At 43.6% G+C, this 22,538-nt stretch overlaps 1 protein-coding gene across 5 annotated transcripts in view; it reads right to left on the bottom strand.

The window, feature by feature from the left end:
* SPATA13 (spermatogenesis associated 13) overlaps positions 1-22,538 on the bottom strand; it is a 330,909-nt gene that overhangs the window by 31,370 nt on the left and 277,001 nt on the right. For 4 of the 5 annotated variants that reach the window (XM_057309635.1, XM_057309632.1, XM_026493009.4 and 1 more), the window contains exon 4: positions 22,277-22,421. In XM_057309635.1, coding sequence (XP_057165618.1) covers positions 22,277-22,421 — 145 coding nt within the window. Of the gene's footprint in view, positions 1-913; positions 20,004-22,276; positions 22,422-22,538 lie in introns of those variants that run through there. The other variant, XM_026493010.4, reaches the window with a different exon arrangement.

Below are 22,538 nucleotides of genomic sequence, written 5' to 3'. Positions count from 1 at the left end.
GCAGTTATCAGTGGGCAACTTTTTAGTGAAACAGGAGTACACGCTGGTCTTGTTTTTTCAATCTGCCAGACACAGAAGCCATAACCACATCCTTGTCTGCTCTCGGCCAACACAGAAAACCAATCAAAACAAGGAAGAAGCACAAACTCTAAGCTGTATTGCCCCAGTGAGGCCCAAGGCAGCCTTCAAGCTGTCAACGGCAATTCTCATTCATTTCAGTCTGTTACTGGCATTGATTTAAGGCAAAAACAGAGACAAGACTTTTAAAAAGCATCCTATTGTATCCCCGTTGTAGCAGTTGGCTATAATTCTTCCTGTGAAGAAGTTTTTTTTCTTACTCCTTTTAAAGAATACATGGATCACAATCTATAACTTTTTAGGGTGAGAACACCACATTTCCTTCACATTTAAGTAGGAACTACCTTAGCTGACAACACTCACAAAAATACTGAAGAGTAAGAGGGAGAACAGTGCAGTAACCAAATACGGGGCAATATCACTTTTGAAAACAGTAAACAGTCCTTTTCAGAAATCAGCTGAGAGCCTCACATACCCCAAATTAGCAAGGAACATTTTTATATACAGCTCAACAATAAACTCTTGTATAAAAGAATTTCATGTAACAGAAGCAAACACCAGTACAATAAAAACCAGACCCATAACTCATACAGGATGCTTGCTTCTTGTTTTCTATTTCACACGAACAGCTATACCATAAACAAAGCCAATTTCCTTGATTTACTGTACCCACAACTCAAAGTACCCTCAGGACACTGTACTAGGATGAATGAGCTTTCCCAGACACACTTAGGCTGACAAGAAGCAGCAAAGAGAAAGCACCGTAACTTGGAAGGAAACGGAGTGCAATCAGCAACATTGCAGTGATATAATAATTCATTCTGTGCACACATACCCATGTGAAGGCTTTCCAGACTCCAAAATCTTGCTATTTCCCCTCTAGCTACCATCCTTCTCTTTGAAAAACAGCCACATTCAGAGCAGGACCGGGGTGTGACTGAGCATCGCGGAGAGTCACACAGGCGCTCAGCTGCGGAAACTGCAGAAATCGCTTATTCACTGCTTTGACGCTGTGTGCACTCCCGGCCAGAGCCTGCTTAGAGGCGGGCAGCTCGCTCACTGCTCAGAGCCGCTAGGGTTCGCAGCTCCAGCCGTCCCAGGGACGTCAGGGAGGAAATTCTAAACTCAAGAAGCAAAGCCTCCACGTACCAAACCCAAACACACTCACAAGCGTATCAGGTGTGGTCAAGAGCCTTCGACGAAGGCGGGAGAAATGTGTTTGCTGCTTGTAATTACAATCCCAAAGGCCGAGTTAGACTTTCAGAGAGCTTTTAAAAAGGTATCTATTTCACAGGGGAAAAAGCAGAGAGGTCGCTCAGTTCAAAAATAGAATTAGGATTTCATGACAAAAATCTTAGTTATCTTAATTGTAAATTTACGAAATCACCTTACACCTTAAAGAAAGGATTGTGTTATATGTATATATGTGTACACTCTACTATATGAAAGTAGTATGGAAGGAGTACATCTGTCTTTCACTATATAAAGTGTATATCGTCTATAATGAAGAGAATTGCTGTTTTTTAAAAGCATCTCTCTGGACGACATACTTCCCCCATACTCTTCACTACTTTCCAAGTTCTGTGCGATGAGCAAGCCTTCTTTTATATATTGTGAAACAACGATCGTTAACAAACTACACTTCCTACAATTTCTTCATGACAGGAAGACATTGCCTTTTTAACTTTATGAACGAGACAGAATATATGCAGAGTAGTGATCACATGGTCATCCCTCAATAAACCGTGGTTAAAACAGTAACAGTACCAATTAGTAAATGCATGTTTTACACTGATGGGACTCAGACCACCTGGGTTCAAAAGAGACTCTACCAAACAACATTAGGAAAAGTTTCTAAGTCTCTAGGGATCTCAATTTCTGGTCTGTAGAATGGGTACGACTAGGGCACCAATAATCCTCTGAGGGTTATTGAGAACATATTAAAGAGTATTTAGAATGATACTGGCACTTCATTAGAGATTAATAAACATCACCAGTCAGGTTGCCTCAACTTCAAAAGACCCAAGGTCCATAAAACAGTGATAGTTCCCACAAAATTCACAGCATGAACTCACTAGGCAACACTGCATGATTAGTTATATTACCCACGTTGACCACGTACTATATTGTAGACTGTTCTTAAGTATTTGTGGCTAGTTCTATTGACTTGATGCATCCTACACTTAAATCCAGCTAAAGAAAGTTTTCTCGAGAACTCACAGCTTTAGTAATCCACAACAAAGGTGAAATGCAGTGATACACACACTCACACAATCACACTCACAACACCAGATCAGCTTCAAATTTTTCCCTTTGCAAGTATTTTTTTAAATGATTTAAGAGAGTCAAATTTTTTAAATGATTAGTAAAATAGCTCATTCAAAACGGGCCCATCTCTTCTTTAAAAAGGTGGTACTAAATTAAATTATGAACCCAAAAGACCCCTTGAAATTGTTTTTCAGAACAGACTCTATAAGGTAAAGTTTCCCATATGCCACAGGGAATACTAGTTGCAGAGGACGGTCCATGCAATAAGTCTACCTCTAGGAAATGCACAAGGATACATTGGTGGCCACAGGCTCCCATAAATCCAAATAATGACACCTGTGTAACACTGTTTAAGATAGAATTTCCCAATCTTATTGGGTCACAAAACTCTCTTTTTTTATAGTAACGCATATTACTACTCCTAAAGAAAGCATGTTAGGGCCTTGCTACTCGGGGTGTGGTCCATGGACCGACCCATAGCACTGGCATGACCTGGCAGCTGGTTAGAAGTGAAGACTCTCAGTCCCCACCCACATATGGAGAATCAGAACCTATATTTTAACAAGGTCTGGGGCATTCAAATACACATTCGGGTTTGAGAAGTAATGTCTATGCAATTCAAGAAACTCTCTCCTCTGAGGCAATATCGTGAATGCTAGTATGCCTTGTAAAAATCAATTCAGAAACTAATGAAGACCATGGAATGAATGTGTAGATGTGGTTTTAGTTAGAATAATGAGGTGAAATGCTAACTACTGAGATGCAGAGCAGTGAAAAGTTGGAACTGATTCTGATGGGTATCCCTTAATTTCAGCAGGAGGCTAATAAAATCCAGAGTGTTTTCATTTTCTTAAATTTGGGGTTCATCTGTCTGCTTGGTTGGTTAAAACTGCAAGTTGTCGAAAAGAAAAAGATCTCCTTGCCACATTTCCTTGGTATTGTCCTAAGGGTTTGTTTGCTCACTTTCACTTTTCACTGGCCGCTGGTATACCGGACGGCTCTTACATCCCAAGGACTTTTTTCCAAACCCAGAGATAGGGTCAAGGCACTACACTAAGAGCCTTGGGAGTTTAGGATCTTAAATCAAAGTCATTCACTAAGTAAACTTACTTTACTGCAAACCCAAAACAAAACAAAGATAAAAAGAAGGAAAAAAGTAAACAAATAAAAACTGTGTTTAAATGAGGCATCTTATCAAAGGATACTGACCCACCAACCCTTCTAGGATATTTTTGGAAGAAGAAACACAGAGGTTTGACTTTCAGCTTAAATTTATTTTTTTTTTAGTAATTAAAGCCTATATTTACAAGATCAATAAGAATACTATAACAAAGACCTTAAGCATAGTTGAGAAGAGTCTTAAACTCCACCCCCACCCCAACACACATATTAATCTATTCTCCTTGGATATGACACCACTACATTACATGGTCAGGACTGGGAATTACAAACATTGATTACTGGCAACCCTGAAAGGATTAAGTAAGGGATCAGTCCCACAGGAGAGGAGAGAAATTCAAATTGTATCCTAATATCAAATATTTAAAAACCAGTGAAAATAAAGTAAACGTTGAAAACACATGGAATGTTATGATGATTTTTATTATATAGATTTAGAAATTAAGGTGATTTTTGGCAAAGTGGTCCTAAACATTTACACACATCTATATGGAAAGGAAATGCAATAAAACAACTGGGGTAAGTTAGTAGTGATACCTCAAACTCAAATCAGTGGTCATCTCTACTTCTCCAGGACCGTTTCTTGAGGTTGACTAGGTGGTCATTAAGGTTCTACTTAGGTCTGAATTTCTGAGATCTTCTTATTTTAAATACAATATGGTATAGATTTTCTTATATGACCACCTTCTGCTTTGTGCAGAAAATGACCAGCATTGGTTTTCTGCTCAAAGTTTCCCAGCTGCTGCAGCAACCTTTCCTGCATGGTGGAGAGGTGTCCTTAGCCTAGGAATATCCTAGCAACTTTATGTCCCCGCTAGGTGTAGACATGGCCCCATTACCAAGAGCTACAGGACAGGCACAAGATAGGAGAAGACCCCAGAGGACAGAGTAATGCTATTCTTCAGCACAATACTGTCAGTTTTAGAAAATGGGCTCAAGGATGGGTACCACATCACCACGAATGGAGGAAGTCCCTCCATCTGGCAGGACTGAGCTACAGTACAAACTTCCATTTGAGCAACAACTAACCAGAATCAAGAGTAATGCAGAATGTGTTCTTTTTTTTTTTTTTTTAAAAAGATGATATTTATTTATTTGAAAGAGAGAGAGAAAGCACGAGCAGGGGGAGGGGCAGAGGGAGAGGGAGAAGCAGATTCCCTGCTGAGGCAGGGCTCATCCCAGGACCCTGGGATCATGACCTGAGCTGAAGGCAGATGCTTAACCCACCGAGCCACCCCAGTGCCCCCGCAGCATGAGTTCTGTGTACTCACTCGTCTCCATTGCTGATACGGGGCCGCAGGTCCTAAAGCTGGAATGGGGGATTCCTTAATAGGAACTAATTTGCTACATTTACTATCAGTTATTCAAACCAATGCTCCCTTGTCCACTAGCACAAACAACAGTATCCAGAATGATCCTTTTATTCTGAATGGATTAAAAGCAAGCCATATTATTCATCTACAGACCAGTTATGCTATTTTCCAGAGAAACATAAGAAAACATAACCAATTTCTGAAACTTGTATATATTATGTCTTCATCCAACATAATATAGAACATAACATTTTCTAGAACATACTGATGTCTAGTTGTAGACCGTTTTAGTACGCTGCCTGCTCATGTATGGCTGAGACAGGCTCAATTTAGGTCTTCCTGAAACATCCCTCAGCAGCCGGCTCCTCACCACAGAAGGGGAGGACCCAGGCACACAGAGCACACAGGAAGTGGAGCCCGAGTTATAAGAAGCTGCTGGGTGAGAACCACCCAGCGCACATTTGAAGATACAGAGGATGTAAATGTGCCTCTCTTTGCGTCTTCAAAGCTACTGCTTTTCAATCTGTGGTAACACAGACTTGAACACACAAGATGGTGGAAAATTTTCTCAGTGGCTTAAATAAACCCTCCCCTTTGCCCCTACTCCATGCCCCAACCTCTCCAAAGAAGGCACTGTTTCTGGTCCCTGTTTATCACAATGTTTAGACTAATTCAAAAACAAATAAAAATTGTCCTTTAAAAGAAAAGGTAATGTCTTCATTTTAAGACCTCTGCTTCTCCCATCTTCTGTAAACAGCATGTTTTTTTTCCATCTTCTTGGACCTAGTATGTATTTCATGTCTGTTCAGTATTTATATATTTGTCTTTGCATCCTTAAGACTGAGCAGGTTTCAAACATAACAAGACCAAAATAGGTATTGGATGCATTTCCCTTTCTTCTTTTGTTTTAATTAGAGGCAATTATTAGGGCATGGTCTTAAAAGCTGACACACAGGTATACTTCTGTGCACATAAAAAAAAAAGAAATCATTTGGTCTTTTGTGATGGACAAGCACGGCGCCTGGAAGACAGGGGGTGCAAGGGAAGCAATCTGGGCTCCAAGTCAGCCAGATCTGGTCTCAATGTCAGCTACGCTACTTACAACTGAAATGTTGCTTAACTGAGTGAGGAAAAAGGTCTGGGTAGTTTTAAGCCTTGTCGGATTCATCTTTGAGAACCGTAACATGGACAGAGTGCCGGCACTGTGTGGCTGTTGGCTACGTGCTTAGATCTCTTGGCTCTCCTTCCGTGACTTGGGATATTCTATCTTCTACTTTTAAAATCCAATTTCTGAAACTTGTATTGGACACAGGATATTTTCAAGACTTTTTAGTTTTTTTTAATTCTAGAAAGATTTGAACAAATCCAAGTTTTTAGAACTGATAATTTTTGAACTGTTAAGATGGTAACAATTTCAAGAGTTTGCTGGAAAAAGGTGAAAAACTGTTATTTTTCTGAGACAGACTAAAACATTGTTTCTTTTTTAAAAAATCCTGATTTTAGGCAGTAATAAGGCATGAAATACCAGCACAGCTCAAACTCCTGTTGGAGCTAACAGCATCTCTAACGCTCGCAGACATTACGGTCCAAGGCACTGATGTCCATGTTTGTAATACTTGTTCCTGTATACGGAATAATTTCTAAATTCCTCTGACTGTGGAATCCACACTGTCTCACGGCACAGTCGGAACAGAGTGATTTTAACGTGCTCAGGGTTAGCAGGCAGGAAAACATTTTTCCTGCAAGTACGTGCCTAAAGACAAGTGAACTGAGTCATCCTCTTTCACAAATAAATACAAGCAATGCCTTGGTAATAGAGTACAAAAGCAGGATGGGAAGGGAGAAGAGAACTAGACCAAATTCATAACGTCCACGTCTGACAGCCAAAACTCGCTATCACCAGTTCTTCAACCTGCTTTCCCAAGAATTGCTACTATCACTCTCAGTAGGTGCTAAGCAAGCAAGATCTGATTTTGTATTTTCTCTCTAATTCGTTATTAAAAGAAAATTTTTGAAAACCAGGCACAGAAAGAGATAATCCAAACAATAAGAGATGAGACAAAAAGGTTTTATGGCATGGTTATAGTAACTTCAAGGCATCACACACGCCTTAACACTTGCTGTTGTATTTCTTTTTCTTTTTTGTTTTAACAAAAAAACTTGGTGGAGTCTCTAAGTGATACTTTGAAACATCCTTAGATAACGCCTAAAATCTCGGGTCAAGAGAAGCAACAGAAAAAAAATTCTTTCTAGGTTTTTCTTTTGCTAATAACCTGAGTGTATGCATCTTAAATTTGCTTAACCTTTACTTGGATAATAATTAAACAGAATATTGTTCCATAAAGACTCCTAGTGCTCTAGGGCTTTACTCATCTGATTAAGTGACTTGTCTAAGGTTAAACTGCTGCTTAGTGAAGTTAAATAAGTAACTCAGAACTCTGGCTGTAAACACGGCCCACTGGTCCTCACTACTTGTCCCCTGTGTAACAAATACAACCCTCTGGTTCTTTGCCCAAATGATAGCTAATATTTGCTACACATTTACTGTGCACCACATCATTCTCACACATCAGTGGGGTGCAGAACATTAATATTTCCTTTTACAAAAGAGGACATTAAGACTCTGAGGTTAAGGTCACAGAGCTAGCAAAGAGGATTAGTATTCAATTCTGGTTTTTGACCCAAAGAGCTGTCAATGAGAACGTTAACTTTTTTTTTTTTTAAAGATTTTATTTATCTATTCAACAGAGATAGAGACAGCCAGCGAGAGAGGGAACACAAGCAGGGGAAGTGGGAGAAGAAGAAGCAGGCTCCCAGCGGAGGAGCCTGATGCGGGGCTCGATCCCATAACGCCGGGATCACGCCCTGAGCCGAAGGCAGACGCTTAACCGCTGTGCCACCCAGGCGCCCCGAGAACATTAACTTTCATAACAATAATTAGAATAACAAATTAGAAATAGGATCAACAACAACAAACTAAGGCAAAGGGGAAAAAATGTATTTTCTTTGTTTTGACCAGGTAAAAGAATAAATCTAAAGTGTTCTAATAAATTGATTAACTTTATCACATGACTTAACAAAAAAATTGCTTCAGTAATTTCTTACAACTTATTTAATTAAAGAATCAAGAATTAAAATGGCATAAACTCTTCTGGTTAAATTTCCTCCACCTCCTTAATGTTGGGATATTATTTCATAACCCTAAATCAAGGAACGGAACTTTCTGATGCATACTTAATATTACTATTTCTTTCGAAAACATTTAGTAAAAATAAACACAGATGCATCTGTATCAATGAGCTTTCAGATACTTTAAAGCCAAAAGAATTTTTTAATAAGGTAGCAAGACAAGAGTTTTTTAATTAGCCCTAACATTTAAGGGAAATGAGAAACAAAATTGATAAAACACCTCTGTACTAAAACATAAAGTCCTGACTTCCCCCACAGCCTTGCAGCCACCCTCGCACTGCATTCTGGCTCTGCCCTCCCAGTGAACTCAAGCTGCCTTTGCCAATCAAGGTCAACACTGTCCTCCTTGCTGCTAAACCAATGTGTATCTTTCAGAGTGCCCAACTTCACGCTGGATACATCTGACATTGCTAACCACTCTGTCCCTGAAGCCAGGCTTCCTCTGACATCTGGAACACCACTTACCAGTCTGGCCACTCCTTTCCTATCTTCTTTGTGGATTTTGTTTTCCTTTACTGGTCCCCAAATGTGGCTGGCCCTCTTTTAACTTTTCACATACACCCTGGATGATAACACTGCTTCCAATAGCTTTAAGAACAACCATTCATTTGCTGAGGACTTTCAAGTCTTTACTTCTCTCTAGGTCTTCCTCCTCGATATTGGACTATTATGATGAAGGACAGTGAGAACATCTCCCCTTGGCTGTCCCACCTGTGCCTCCAATACAACATGACTGGAACAGAACGAAGCCCCCCAACTCATGTGCTTTTCTCTAATGCTCCCCATCACCCAGGCACCTGGTTTTCAGCACCCAAAATATCCAATTGTCTTGACCTCCAAGTTTTCATTTCTCCAGGACTATGGTCATGTTCTCCCTCTCTCAATCTCTCTCTTTTTTAAGATTATTTATTTTGAGAGACAGCAAGAGCATGCAGGTGGGGAGAGACAGAGGGAGAGAGAGTCTTAAGCCTTAAGCGCAGAGGCCAATGCAGGGCTTGATCTCAGGACCCGGAGATCATGATCTGAACCAAAACCAAGAGTCAGAGGCTTAACTGACCACACCACTCAGACACCTCAACTATGGTCATGTTCTTAGATCAGGGCTCCGTCCACTTGATTTAGCAACAGACCTTCCTGTGTCCAGGAAGGACACAATCTAGCCAGCCATGTCACTAAAATACAAATCTGATCACTTCACTCCACTTATAACCCTACTGTGGCTCTAGCTGCCCCCAGGCTAGTCTAATCCCCTCACCTGGAAGCCCAGAATTGGCAGGCTCCTTACCTCTGATCTCTGGTCTAGACTCATCTCTCAACACACCAATCCTTCCCTCACCTCCTCCTGCTACAGCCAGGGGGCTGAAGGGGTTCTCCCACAAGTGCAGTCGGACTGCCTGAAAGTCCTAAGTCAAAAACATCACACCTGCATTTATGCCATAAATGTCTTAACTTAAAACATATAAAACTTCAATGCGTTCATCTTTGTTATCGCAAAGGACCAGAGGTCCATGTATGATCATCTGACTGGAATTCTGCATTCTTTCTTACCTAGGTCACACCAGAATGTGTCAACTGTGATTTCCAGTTCCTGTTTCTTCCAAGTACAGTAATAACCAGAGATAACTTGTGAAGCATTCTGAGTAAAGATTCCTGGATTTTTCATTTTTTCTTTTTTTACAGCTATCAATTCTCATCTAATTGGACAGAAAATAATTTTTTGGCAATTTACCTTTGTTGAATTTCTACAAAGTATTGAGCTTAGTTTTCATAGATGTCTCTTCAGTCTTACATCCCATTTGTTTGTATATCTAAGTAAGAGCTGCAGTAATAAATACAGCTGCCATAACGGGGTTGGAAGGCATGCCCTTGACTCCTGGTAGGGCTACAACTCAAGCAGTACTGAATAAGTAGCCTCCTATAGTATGCACTCAGCATGCTGCAGGCATCAGTCGGCACGTGCCGGACACCTGGAATCTGAGAGGCCTGGGGATGGGGGAAGAAAGCTTCTCTTGGGCAACCCTAACCTCAGTTTCCCAAATGTGCCCTCCTTTGCTCTGGCTTCCACCCTTTGCTTATGCTGTTCCCTCTGCCTAGAATATACCTTCCCCTAACAACAAACCTAATCTAACTTCCATTCGCCCTTCATGCTGTCACCTGCGAGACTCCCTGAGCCCAGCAGACTCCTAGAAGCTTGTGTCTATCAATTTTATCTTTTAGAAACTAGCTAACCAATTGCTGGAACAGGAAAAGAAACATTTGGAGGATGACCTTCCCCCAACCCCAAGCAGGACTACATCTGCGCAGATGAAAGTGCCCCACAGTTACCTCAGCTTCATTATGTTAAAATCCCTGCCCTGGGAGGGGCATAAGCTTCATTAGCATAACGTACAATATATGTATGGGCATGTATTCTGAGTGCGCATGTGCAACTTTATGCCTGTCCATTACATGCAAGGATGAAGTCTCCCCCTTTTGAATATTCATCCCAAACCCCAAGAGAAAGGAGCCTGCACACCCCTTTGGGGAGGCATGGCTTTGGAAATTACCCTGTGTTCTCCTTATTTACTATAAATAAAGATGACCTTGTGAGGCCACTCCACCTGCCATAGGAGGTCTATTTCTCAGCAAGGAGCTGACCCACATTGGTTTAGTAACAAAGTCTCAGGGTGGATGTCATTTTCTCCAGGACGTCTTGGGACTCCCCAGATCTGATTTGCATGTGCTCCCTTCACCCTGAGCTCCTTTATCCTTGCAATCGCTTTACAAGTCCCTAAACCACACTGGAGGTTTGTGAGAACAGTCTCCGGCTTCCTCAGGACCACTCAGCCTCTAGCATAGTGCCTAACTCATAACAGGGTAGTGATACGGGTATATAGATATACAACATCACATATATTTGTTAAGTGGGTTAATACAAAGGAGCTATCTCCTAAACCAAGAGCATATTAAAAGCCCAACTCTGAGAGTTTCAGAGCACCTTGGGCATATCCTGAAATATCACTGTTTTATTATGTCACAATGGCATATCCTGTATCACTTACCAATATTAGTCATATCAACTGCATAACAAGGTGGAATAAACTTGCTTTTACTACCAATACCAGTTCCTCAATGGGGAAAAGTAGATAAATACACCTAAGGAAATCTTCTCCGTTTCTGAGCAAATACATTCAGTACAAAATCAAATTGAAGAAACAGAAGTTGAAGACACAGAAAGAATGTCACCCCTGAGTAATAATCTCCAACTGTACTTTAAAACCACCAGGCTTTCAAGACAGCTGCCGATGTCTTAGCACACTTTTTCTTTCCTTTAGACAAACCAACCTTAAATCTGCGTGGGAAACGTGCTGCAGATGCAAGCAAGCAAGGCCTGGGGCCGTTCTGGGGGTGGCCGTTGCGGGGCGGGATGCGCGGGCGGGATGCGCCGGCAGCAGCCGCGTGCACGGCCAGGCCACGTGGGCGGGGTGCCTCTCCAGCCCCCTGGGTTCCGGGGATGGGCCCGCCCGGGGGCAGACGGGGCTGCACGCTGACCTCGGCTTCAGAAGAGCCCCCACTAGGCTCCCCTAAGAGGCAGCCATGCCCCATCGTTTCTGCTTGGGCCTTTCACAGGATCATCGATTCAGCAAGGAGAACTCCCGGTGTTGCCGCGGGGTTCACGCCGGCAGATCGCCTGCTGGGTGCCCCAAGCCTCCTGGGGCTACTCGCGGAGGACCGGCACCCACCTCTGCGAGGAGAAGTCACAGAGGGGCCAGAACCCGGCTTGAAGGCCCCGGGCAGAAGCCAATGCCTATGGGCAGGTAGCAGACGTCTGACCACACTGCGATGGCCACTGGGGTCCACCCCAAAAGACACTGAGCTTGTCACACGCTCACTAGGTTATGCTTTCCTTTCCAGCTCCTGGCCTGACAGGAGGTCTCCACGTGTGTCTCCACACGGACGTGCGCTGCGGAAGAAGAGCCACGCTAACTGGCCAGCAGGGGCTTTGTTCAGTGGCAGATGGGCTGGAAGTTTCCCTCAAAAAGTCCTGCATTTATTCCGTAGCAGGACGTCGGATTTCTTATCACTGAGTAATTTACTTTGGAAATTTCTACATTATCTTATCCCTCACTTACCTTTGTATTCTAAAGGTAGCCCTGATAATACCCATGATCAATTTGAGTGCGGTCCGTACTCTTTTTTTACTTGCTGTCTTATGAACACGACAACCAGGAATTTTTATCTCTCAGAGCAGTTTTCAAGACACATCTGACTCTTGAACGACATGCGTTTGAACTGCACCGCTCCACTTAGACACAGATTTTTTTTTCAATAAATACAGTGCAGTATTGTAAATGTATTTTCTTTATGGTTTTCTTAATAATGCGTTCTTTTCTCTAGCTTATTTATTGTAAGAATACAGTATAGAATACATATAACATACCAGATATGTTTACCAACTGCTTATGCTACCAATAACACGAGGGCATGCCCTAAACCCCACATTATTCAAGGGTCAAGCGTACTTCCTCCTTCCACCAACCATTAGCTAGCTCTAATGTGCTCAGACAAGTTGGCCAGTGTATAATTTGGGCCATTCTGTCCTTTCTACAAAGGTGTTTTTTATATACAAGTATTGGTGAGGATACAGAGAAAATGGAACTCTCATGCCCTGTTGGTGGGAATGCAAAGTGGTACGGCCACTGTGGAAAACAGTACAGAGGTTCCTCAAAAAATTTAAAAAACTACCATATGATCCAGTAATTGCACTACTAGGTATTTACACAAAAAATACGAAAATAGTAATTTGAAAGGATATGTGCACCCCTATGTTTATTGCAGCATTATTTACAAGAGCCAAATTATGGAAGCAGCCCTCGTATCCATCAGTAGATAAACAGATAAAGAAGATGTGTGTGTGTATATACATATATATAAAATGGAATATCAGAAATGAAAAGAATGCCACAACATGGATGGATCTAGAAGGTAAAATGCTAAGTGAAATCAGTCAGAGACAGACAAATGCCATATGATGTCACTCATATGTGGATTTAAGAAACAAAACAAACAAAGGAAAAAAGAGACAAATCAAAAAAACAGACTCTTAACTATAGAGAAGAAACTGATGGTTACCAGAGAAATGATGGGTGGGGGGATGGATGAAATAGGTGAAGGGGATTAAACGTACACTTATCATGATGAGCACTAAGTAATGTATGGAATTGTTGAATCACTATATTGTACACCGGAAACTAATATAACACTACATGTTAACTAACTGGAATTTAAAAAATAAAGATGTTCTTTGTATACGTCATGCCTTTAAGGACTGGATTTTTTGGTTGTTTTCCTAATGAAAAATGTGGATGGCGATTATGATTTAGAGCTTCACAATGCCATTGTTAGCAACTTCAATTATTACATCATTCTGCTGAAGACTGAGCAATTCTGGCCTAGGTCATCAGAGTGCTACACTGGCTTAATTTGATTCTCTTTCCTAGCTTGCCAAAAGTGACTATATTCATAAGAAATTAAGATCTAAAACTATTAAAAAATCAAATCAAGCAATAGTTTGAGTAATTTAGAAATATTTTTAAAAGCCATAAAAAGTCTAATCAATTCAGGGCGCCTGGCTGGCTCAGTAGGAGCATGTGACTCTTGATATTGGGGTTATGAGTTCGAGCCCCATGTGTGGTGTAGACTTTACTTAAAAAAACAAAAGTCTAATCAAGTCAACTTATCAATTTTATATCTCCTAGGAAACCATTTTCTTATTTTTCATATTTAATCATTACTGTATACCTAATCCTGTTTTCTCTCCTCTGTTGTGTGGCATTATTAAAAATACTCTAATACAGTACTTAATCGTTAAGGAGAAGGCTTTTAAAAATATAACGAAAATATTTTTTAAAATGGCATCCCCAAATCTACTGATCTTCAATACCATGCTTTAACTCCTTGCTTATAACCGATAAAGATTCCACAGAAATGTGATAGCTGAGGAAACTGAACGTTTTCCTTTCTGGGAAATGTTTCCTTTCTGGTTAGATAATCTTTGGGTTTATGTCACATGAGCAAGCTAATCTGAACTGAATGAGATGAGTTGAAAGACAAGGATGAGTACACATGAGAAGAATTTTGGAAAGCGATCAGATTTGACTTCTGATCAATACAGACTAATAAGGGAGGATGTAAAGCTGGAATCCAAAATAAATATGGGCAAGTCAGAAGCATGGGTAGGCTGTGACGTAGTAAGTTGCCCCGGATATAAGACAAAAAGCTTCATGGAAGAAAGCAAAAGGCAGCAAAGAAAATTCCGTAAGAGAAAGTTATCACAGCACAGGCATGCTTGCTAAGGCCCAGGAAGAAAGAAGGGCCACAAACACCATCACCAGTAAAGCAGTAAGATTTCTTTTTTTAAAGATTTTATTTATTTATTTGATGGAGAGAGACAACCAGCGAGAGAAGGAACACAAGCAAGGGGAGTGGGAGAGGAAGAAGCAGGCTCATAGCAGAAGAGCCTGATGTGGGGCTCGATCCCAGAACCCTGGGATCACGCCCTGGGCCAAAGGCAGAAGCTTAACGACTGAACCACTCAGGCACCCCTAGTTGTGGGCATTTCTTGATTTGCAGATTTGGGGAGCACCTGACCAGGGAGGAGGAAACATACTTTCATTATTTTTTGAAACTTTTGTGATAAATTTCAAACACACACAAAAGCAGAGAAATTAAATGATGAACCCACGATTATCAATAACATTTTTTTCCCAAACTTTCTCAGCAGCTTTTTGGAGTATTTTAAAGCATAACTCACATATATTGTTTTGTGCAAAAAACATTTTAGTATGTACCCGTAACAATAAGGACTTAAAAATAACACTATTATCCCTACTAACAAAATGAACACCGAATGAACACTAACAAAATGAACACTTCACTGAATTCTCAGTCCATGTGCAAATTTCCCCAATCGTCTCAAAATGATCTTTTTATTTGTTGGTATCAGGATCCAAACAAGGTGCATACACTGCATTTACCTAACGTAATTTGGATTAAACCGAATTTATCTGTTTGGGTGACATCTACCAGAGTTCATGCGCTCAACACATGGGCTCATGGAGCTGACTGCCACCCCAGCATTTCGATGGGCTGTAGATCTGGGCCCAGTACTGGCCCACTCATAAAGCAGTGGAGAGGTCAGCTCCTGGCACAGCGTGAGGAAGAAGCACGACCACCAGAAGATGGAAACGCTGGAGTTGGTCTGTCATGGACTCCCCATAAGGGCTGTGTCTCCCAAACCAGATGACAGAAGTGGTAGCAACTGTTGTAAGTGCTGTACTGGTCACCTGGACGGGCAAGGGAAGTCAGTGGGGAAGTCCGTGAGACACTTCTGTCTCGGTGAAGTCCAGGACCTCCATGGAGGTGGGACATCTGTAGCACAGGAAAAGAGGGCAGAGCTGGTGCACTAGGCAGCAGGGGCAGCTCAGTCACTGCAATGGGCGACCCACACGATCTCTGGCTCTGCTTAACTTACCTCAGGGTCTGCAGGAACAAAAGTGATGAGTAACTGCACTACCGTATTACTTGAGTCCTACAGTAGGAAATCTCCAGATCTGGTGACAGAGACTCAGGGGCCCTCACACAGCTCCCAGAGCTCAGCTGGTTTCCACACTCAAAGCCTCTTCATGAAGCGGAAGCCAGGTGACCTTGGGGGAGGTATCCCACAGTTACAACTCCTCCTTCCAGCCTTCCCAAGATGGATCTTCCACCATTTACCTGGTAACTGTGCCCCCTGGCAAGGGAACCCCCCCCCCCCCGCCCCATAGTAAAATCTAAGCGATAATTCTTCCTAGTCCTTTCTGACTGAGAGGAGAGAGGGCCTCAGCAGGGATTTAGCTTGTGTGGATAGATGGCTAGGACAATGGCTTGGCTGAATGGCTTGGAGGAATGTGGAAAGAACAAAATAGGTAATGGTCTGGTTTGGGGAAGGAGTACGATTAGATATACCAGAATACACTCAAAGCATGAGAAATCATCTGTCCCATATGAACGCCTAGTTGTATCCCACGTGAATCCGACTGCAAAAGAGGCTGTTGAATAATTGTGTGAACACTGTGTTCCACTCTGTAAACGCCAATCTTTGTTCCTAGTCATCTTGATGCTTACTCAGTAGGTTCAGGGAGAAAAAAAAAAAAGGCCATGGTGGCAGAAATGGATGCCAAGCCTGGGCTAAACCACAGGGTGTCCCTCTCAACCAAGTTAATGATATGGTTCCTTGAAGGAACCAGACAGCTCCTTGTGGAGAGTTGATTACAATGGACCCTTTTCATAATAGAGGGGTAGATGATCTGTCCTTAGTGGAAAAGACATTTATTCTAGATCTGGATTTGTTTTCCTTACCTGTCAGACCTCTGCTGGAATCTCACCGAAGGCCTCATACACTGTCACGTCACCTTGCCCGACCATGCTTCTACCCAAGGACCCCAGTGAGGGAAGTGCGGTGATAGGCCAGTACCCATGGGGTCACAAGTGTTATCCTGTTATCGTCCAGAAGCATGCAATCATGGGCGAATGGAAACAAAGTTATGGAGATGGCTTGGGGACACATCTTGACGTTGTGATGCCGTCTGGGATTCGTATGTACCCTGAACCAGTGCCTGACAAGGTGATATTCACCCACAGCCAGAATACAAAGGGCAAGCACAAGGGCCACTGCTTAGGATGACTTAATAATACATTTGCAAAATATTTTCTTCCTATTCAGTAATTCTGCTCTGTCATTCTCCCGAGAGAGAAGTACTTCCATGAGAATCCACAGGCCTGGCCCCACTGGATTCAAACCAAGGCCGGCCACTTTCGCCTCCCCATGCACTGGGAAAATGAGCACCCAAGACAGACATGGACGTCTTTTGTGGTCAGTGCCACCACGGTTTCTCAACTGGACTTATGCAATCACCTCCAAGTCAGTCTCCCTTCCTCTGCCTTTTCTCCCCCAAACCATCCTTCCTCTCTAAAGCTTCAATCAGTGCCTATCACTCCCCAGCTGGCAATGGCTTCCCGTTTCACTTAGAATAACTCCAAGTCCTACCCGAGACCTGCAATGCCCTTTCTCTCCGGCCACAGCCTCCCTGCCAGACTGCAACGCCCTCTTCTCCTGCCCCCGTTTCCTGAACTCTGGTCACCCCGGCCCTCTCACTGAACCTCAGACACATCAAGTGGCAGCCTAACTCTGGCATGTGATGTTCCTGCCACGGGGACCTCTCCTCCCTCAGATTTTTGGCTCCTGCCCGTTCTTCAAGCCTCCACTCCAGCGTCACCTTCTTAGGGACCCTGGGTCACCCTCTGCCATGCCCTTCCCTACACTCTACCACGTCACCCACATTCATCTTCCCCAGAGCAATCATCACTGCCTGGGACAAGGGTACTGACTGACTTACTGAATTGGATTCAGTGTGAGAATTCAATGTGGACTCAGTGTAGAATGTGAGCTTGGTGATGCTTTACCCTCTGCTATATTCCACATGGTAAAACCAGTGCCTGGCAGGCTCTGGTCAGGGCTCCACACGTTTTTATAGAATGACTGATTTTTTGACTGATGGAGGGGAATAAAAAAGACTATGGCAACTCTAAGCAAGCAGGACCTCAACTCCACACCCCAGGCTGAAGGTCTGGGCCACCTCAGCTGGCAAAGGACATGACCAGGTAAGGTACTGGGCAGGCGCTGGGGGAGCACGCGACAGGCACGACACGAGCAATGTCAGCAATAGCATCTGTGGCCTTGCAACCAGAAGCAGAAGAAATTTCCTTTTGTGGCATCACGTGTACATACATAATATTTATTTATTTTCTATTTCCTTCCCTCCCTCACCTCCTTCCACTACGATAAGGGTGTGTTGCTTAAATTTACTTCTGGGAATACAAAATGGAAAAGGCACTGCAACAGAACTGAGAAGAAACGGCTACTACTCCGGAGGGCCTAGACTCGGGGCTGTCTGCAGTAACTGGTGAGCCTTTGTGCTGTCTCCCTCGACAGAAGGAGTGAGAGCGTTTGTAATTATACATGGAATAGTGCATCATGTCAGAATGACGTTAAAAAAAATGAACACCCGCCACCCCCCACCCTGCTTCTTTTTCTTTATAACACCGCCTGCCCTGTTATACAGTCACTTGTTAATTCATTATCCTCTCACTAGAATGTAAATGAGGGGCGCCTGGGTGGCTCATTGGTTAACAGGCTGCCTTCAGCACAGGTCCTGATCCCGGAGTCCTGGGATGGAGCCCCACATTGCGCTCCTTGCTCAGTGGGGAGCCTGCTTCTCCCTCTGTCTGCCGCTCCCCCTGCTTGTGCTCTCTCTCCTCTCTCTGACAAATAAATAAAATCTTAAATAAAAAAAACCAAAAAACAAAAAAGCTGACACTAGAATGTAAATGATTTAAGGACTTTATTCTGTTCTGGCTGTCACCCAGCATGTGGTAAGCACTCAGTAGTTACTAAATATATGAATGAATGAATGGATGAATGAATGAACGAACAAATGGAGAACTTGTCTAGAATCTATTTCTATTTCTAACACTACTTGGATTTCCTCTAGGGGAATGACCTTTTTTCCATTCTGTTCAGCCTCAGTGATGGGTACCATGTACCTACCTCCTAATATGGAAGGCAAAGGGTCTCTGGAGGCCCCCAGCCCTTCTCCCTGTTCAAGTGCCACCAAAGCTTCAAGAGTTGATTTCCCTATCCTGGGACTTTGACTCTTGAGCGACAGAAGCAATGGTTGGCCTTTACTCATTCCTAGGCCCTCCTGCTATGTGCCTCCCTCGGCTTCTTCCAAGTGGTTCCTTGGTTCCCAGGAACAACCCTGAAGGCCATCCATTTCCTGGACTGGTTCTCTAGCCATTCTTTCAACTCTGGGGACATCAGACACCCTTCCAATAAATTCTCTTTTTGCTTAAGCTGGTCAGAGTTCGTTTTTGTTGCTTCTCAACAAAGGAACATTAGAGTCAAAACAAAACACTACAAGAGAAAACACTGAAATAAGCTCTTTGTATATATAGGGTTGGAGGAGAAATCACCTACATTCCTTCCATCCTAACTACACTACTTGCATTTTTGCATACTCCTGTTAAATCTTTGAACACACGTGTTCACATCGTATATTGTTGCGATAGTGGTATACGTTACAGGTAGAATGACGTCCCCCATACAGATGCGGAAATCCTAACCCCCAGTACTGTCAAGGTAACCTTATTTGGAAATAAGGTCTTAGTAGAAGATCAAGTTAAAAGGAAAGTAGTAGGGTGGGCCCTAAAGCAAGGACAGGGAGAAAGCCACGTGAAGATGAAGGCACGGATAAAGGCAGTACGGTTACATCCCACGACGCAAGGCACCGGAGACAACTGGAAGTGAGACAACCGGAAGCGATGACGGGGACCAGCAAAGACTCTCCAGCCCTGCCCTCGCAAGGAACCACCCCTGCCAATGCCTTCCTGACTTCCAGCCGCCAGTGCTGAGACACAAATCTCTGCTATTTAAGCCACCCAGTCTGGGGTACTTTGTTATAACAGCCTCAGCTAACTCATACAACATACTTGGTTTTACTTCCTATTTCTCTTCTCACTTTAAAACTGAAGCTGTCCCTTTCCATGTCGTTGCAGGGTTCTACTATCTATGTTATAAACTGTTCTCAGGTAGTGGCCCACACAGCACCCCAACTCACTATTCTGCTGTGACTAAACATTTAGTTTGCTTTGACTTTCATGCCATCACAATGTTGCGAAGAATATCTTGTGCATATAGCTTTTTTACTCCTTTTGGATGACTTTCTGAAAACACATCCCCAGGGGCGCCTGGGTGGCTCAGTTGTTAAGCGTCTGCCTTCAGCCCAGGGCGTAATCCCGGCATTCTGGGATCGAGCCCCACATCGGGCTCCACCGCTGGGAGCCTGCTTCATCTTCTCCCACTCCCCCTGCTTCTCTCGCTGGCTGGCTGTCTCTCTCTCTCTGTCAAATAAATAAATTTTAAAAATCTTAAAAAAAAAAAAAATGAAAACACATCACCAGAGGTGGATGACTGGATCAGAGGGTATGAATATGAGGCTCAGGGCTGAGCAGCTTTGAAGGAGGAAGACAATGCAGGTCTCCAAGGGCACACAAGGGAATGAGTTCTGAATTCTGAATGGGAAGAATGTTGATATATGGTAATGGGAAAGAAGGGAGCTGTAGGCAAAGGGTGCAATGTGAGAAGCATGGAAGGAGTGTGAAAGCCTAGAGAAGATGCAAGAACACTGGACGGCAAGCTCTGGCAGGAGAAAGGAGAGAAACAGATGGAAAGTGAGACTCGGGTTGAACAAAAGCCTATAAACTCACTTAAGGAACTGGGACTTGATTCTAATGGTGGGAAAGAGTTGAACATGAACAGTGACTCTAAGTAGAGTATGTACGAAAACATGGCCTGAGGAGGTGATAGGGTGGCTGTGAGGGGAAGGGTTAAGGAGCCTGAGAAGCAAGGTGACCCTGAGAGCCAAAGGATGGGATTTAGTGACTCCCCAAGGAAGGGGGCAATGACTCCCAGGTGTCCAACATCCTCGGCTGAGGGGTTGACAAAGGCATGAGATGTCCACAAATTTCCTCAACCTCCACCTGCAAGTCCAACCTTGATTCCTCCCAGTATATGCAACACGAGTTAGAAACCATGGCAACAATTTGGGGGTGATAGCATTTCCTCACCATTCACCAACACTCTGACTTCTCACCACCCAGTGAGACCCTCCTGGGACACAGTCCTCAACGATTTCTGTGTCAAGATCCATCAGTGACTTTCTTGTCACCATTTTTGGTCACTAGCCATCATCCTCTTCTACCTGTCCTTAGAAATGCCTCCCTTGACCAGGGAGTCTATATCTCCTTGTTTTTTCCCTTCCTTGACCCATCCTGTTCCCCTACCCCCTGGAATTTCAGTTCTTCCACTGACACCCTCCACCTTGTCTTCAGGGCTGTTGAAACCTCACCCCTGCCTACAGCTTCAGTCGCCACCCTCACATGCAGGGCTTGCCCACACGGCAAGGCGGTGGCCCAGCTGAGGTAGCAGCTGGGCTTCCTAACGCCCAGCTCTTACTCTCATGCTCACCACACGATATTCATTTCTAAAACTAAGACAGGAAACCCTGCCGTTGGAGCTATAATCATTAGAGTCTGCTGCACTTCTTTAAAGAGTCCATATAGTTCAGTGGTTAAAAATGAACCACTTGGTATTAAAAGTTGTATTTGTAGATTCAAATCCCATTTCTGCCCCCTCCTGGGTGAGTGACTTAGGGCAGTCTACCCATGGATACCTGGGCTTTTTCATCTGGAAAAACGAGGATAATAATAGCACCAACATGGCAGGTAGTTACAAAGATCAAATGAGCTAATACATCAGAGCACATGGGACAGTCTGCCACATGGTAAAGTCCTCGATAAATGTTAACTCGTTACTGTTGTCCAGTGCACAACAGGCCATGCCATTCATTATCTGACTGGCTGATTGGTACCGACATGAATATTGGTGTAAGGAAATATTTTTTTTTTTAAGAATATAAACATCACGGGTACCTGGTGGGTTAAGCATCTGCCTTTGGCTCAGGTCATGATCTCAGGGCCCTGGGACTGAGCCCCAGCGGGGAGTCTGCTTCTCCTTCTCCCTCTGCTCCTCCCCTCTCCCCTGCTTGTGCCGTGCTCTCTCTCCCTCTCAAAAATCTTTAAAAACATTTAAAAAATAAAATGATTCCATTTATATATTTTTTTAAAAAGTAAACATATTTCCAAAAACATGTGGTATTGATTCAAATCAACAAGTATTTACCGGGTAAGTACTGCGATAACATATTAGCTACTGTATTAGACAAACTTTTCTTTGGTGTTCAAAATAGCATCAGTGAATCTCAAACACCCAGAAAGAGCTTCAAAAAGTCTCAGACAAATGCCTGGGACTCCATTCTTAGCTCTCCACCTACAGGAACTTAGGTATACAGACATGAGGGGAGCAAACTTCTCAAAGGGGGTCACCGTGATGACACAGAGCCCCGGAGGGCTGAGGACACCCCCATGCCTGCATTACCAGACCCTGAGATGAGCCCTCCTCACTCCCAGGGGAACAACGCCCCGGCCCAGAGGCAGTGGAGAGGTGCCCAATCGAAGGGGCACCTTGGTTTCACTGCACACAATCCAACCGAGGACTCCACACCAGTTTCTGAAAAGGGAGCCCCCACACAGGGCGGGCCTGGGAGACTCACCATTGGATGCTCGCATCTGCCGCCGGCGTCCCACGCGGTCCAGCCCAATGGGGGTGCTCTGGGAGAAGGTGAAGGGCCGGAAGCGGGCCGAAACCGCCTTGTAGGGCAGCACCTGGTGAGCGGGCACAGGAGGCCTGGCTGCCGGCTACAAAAGGAAAGCAAAACGCAGTGAGGGGATGCCAGGAAGTGGCACCTCCTGCAGAGCTCTTCACACGCACAGCTGTGAGCAGCTCGGCACTGTCGCCTCCAAGCCACTCACACC

The sequence above is a fragment of the Ursus arctos genome, unplaced genomic scaffold (assembly GCF_023065955.2).
Source record: "Ursus arctos isolate Adak ecotype North America unplaced genomic scaffold, UrsArc2.0 scaffold_10, whole genome shotgun sequence".
Classification (NCBI taxonomy): Eukaryota; Metazoa; Chordata; class Mammalia; order Carnivora; family Ursidae; genus Ursus; species Ursus arctos.
Note: the sequence above shows the minus strand (reverse complement) of the source record. Positions and strands in the feature narration are given on the sequence as shown.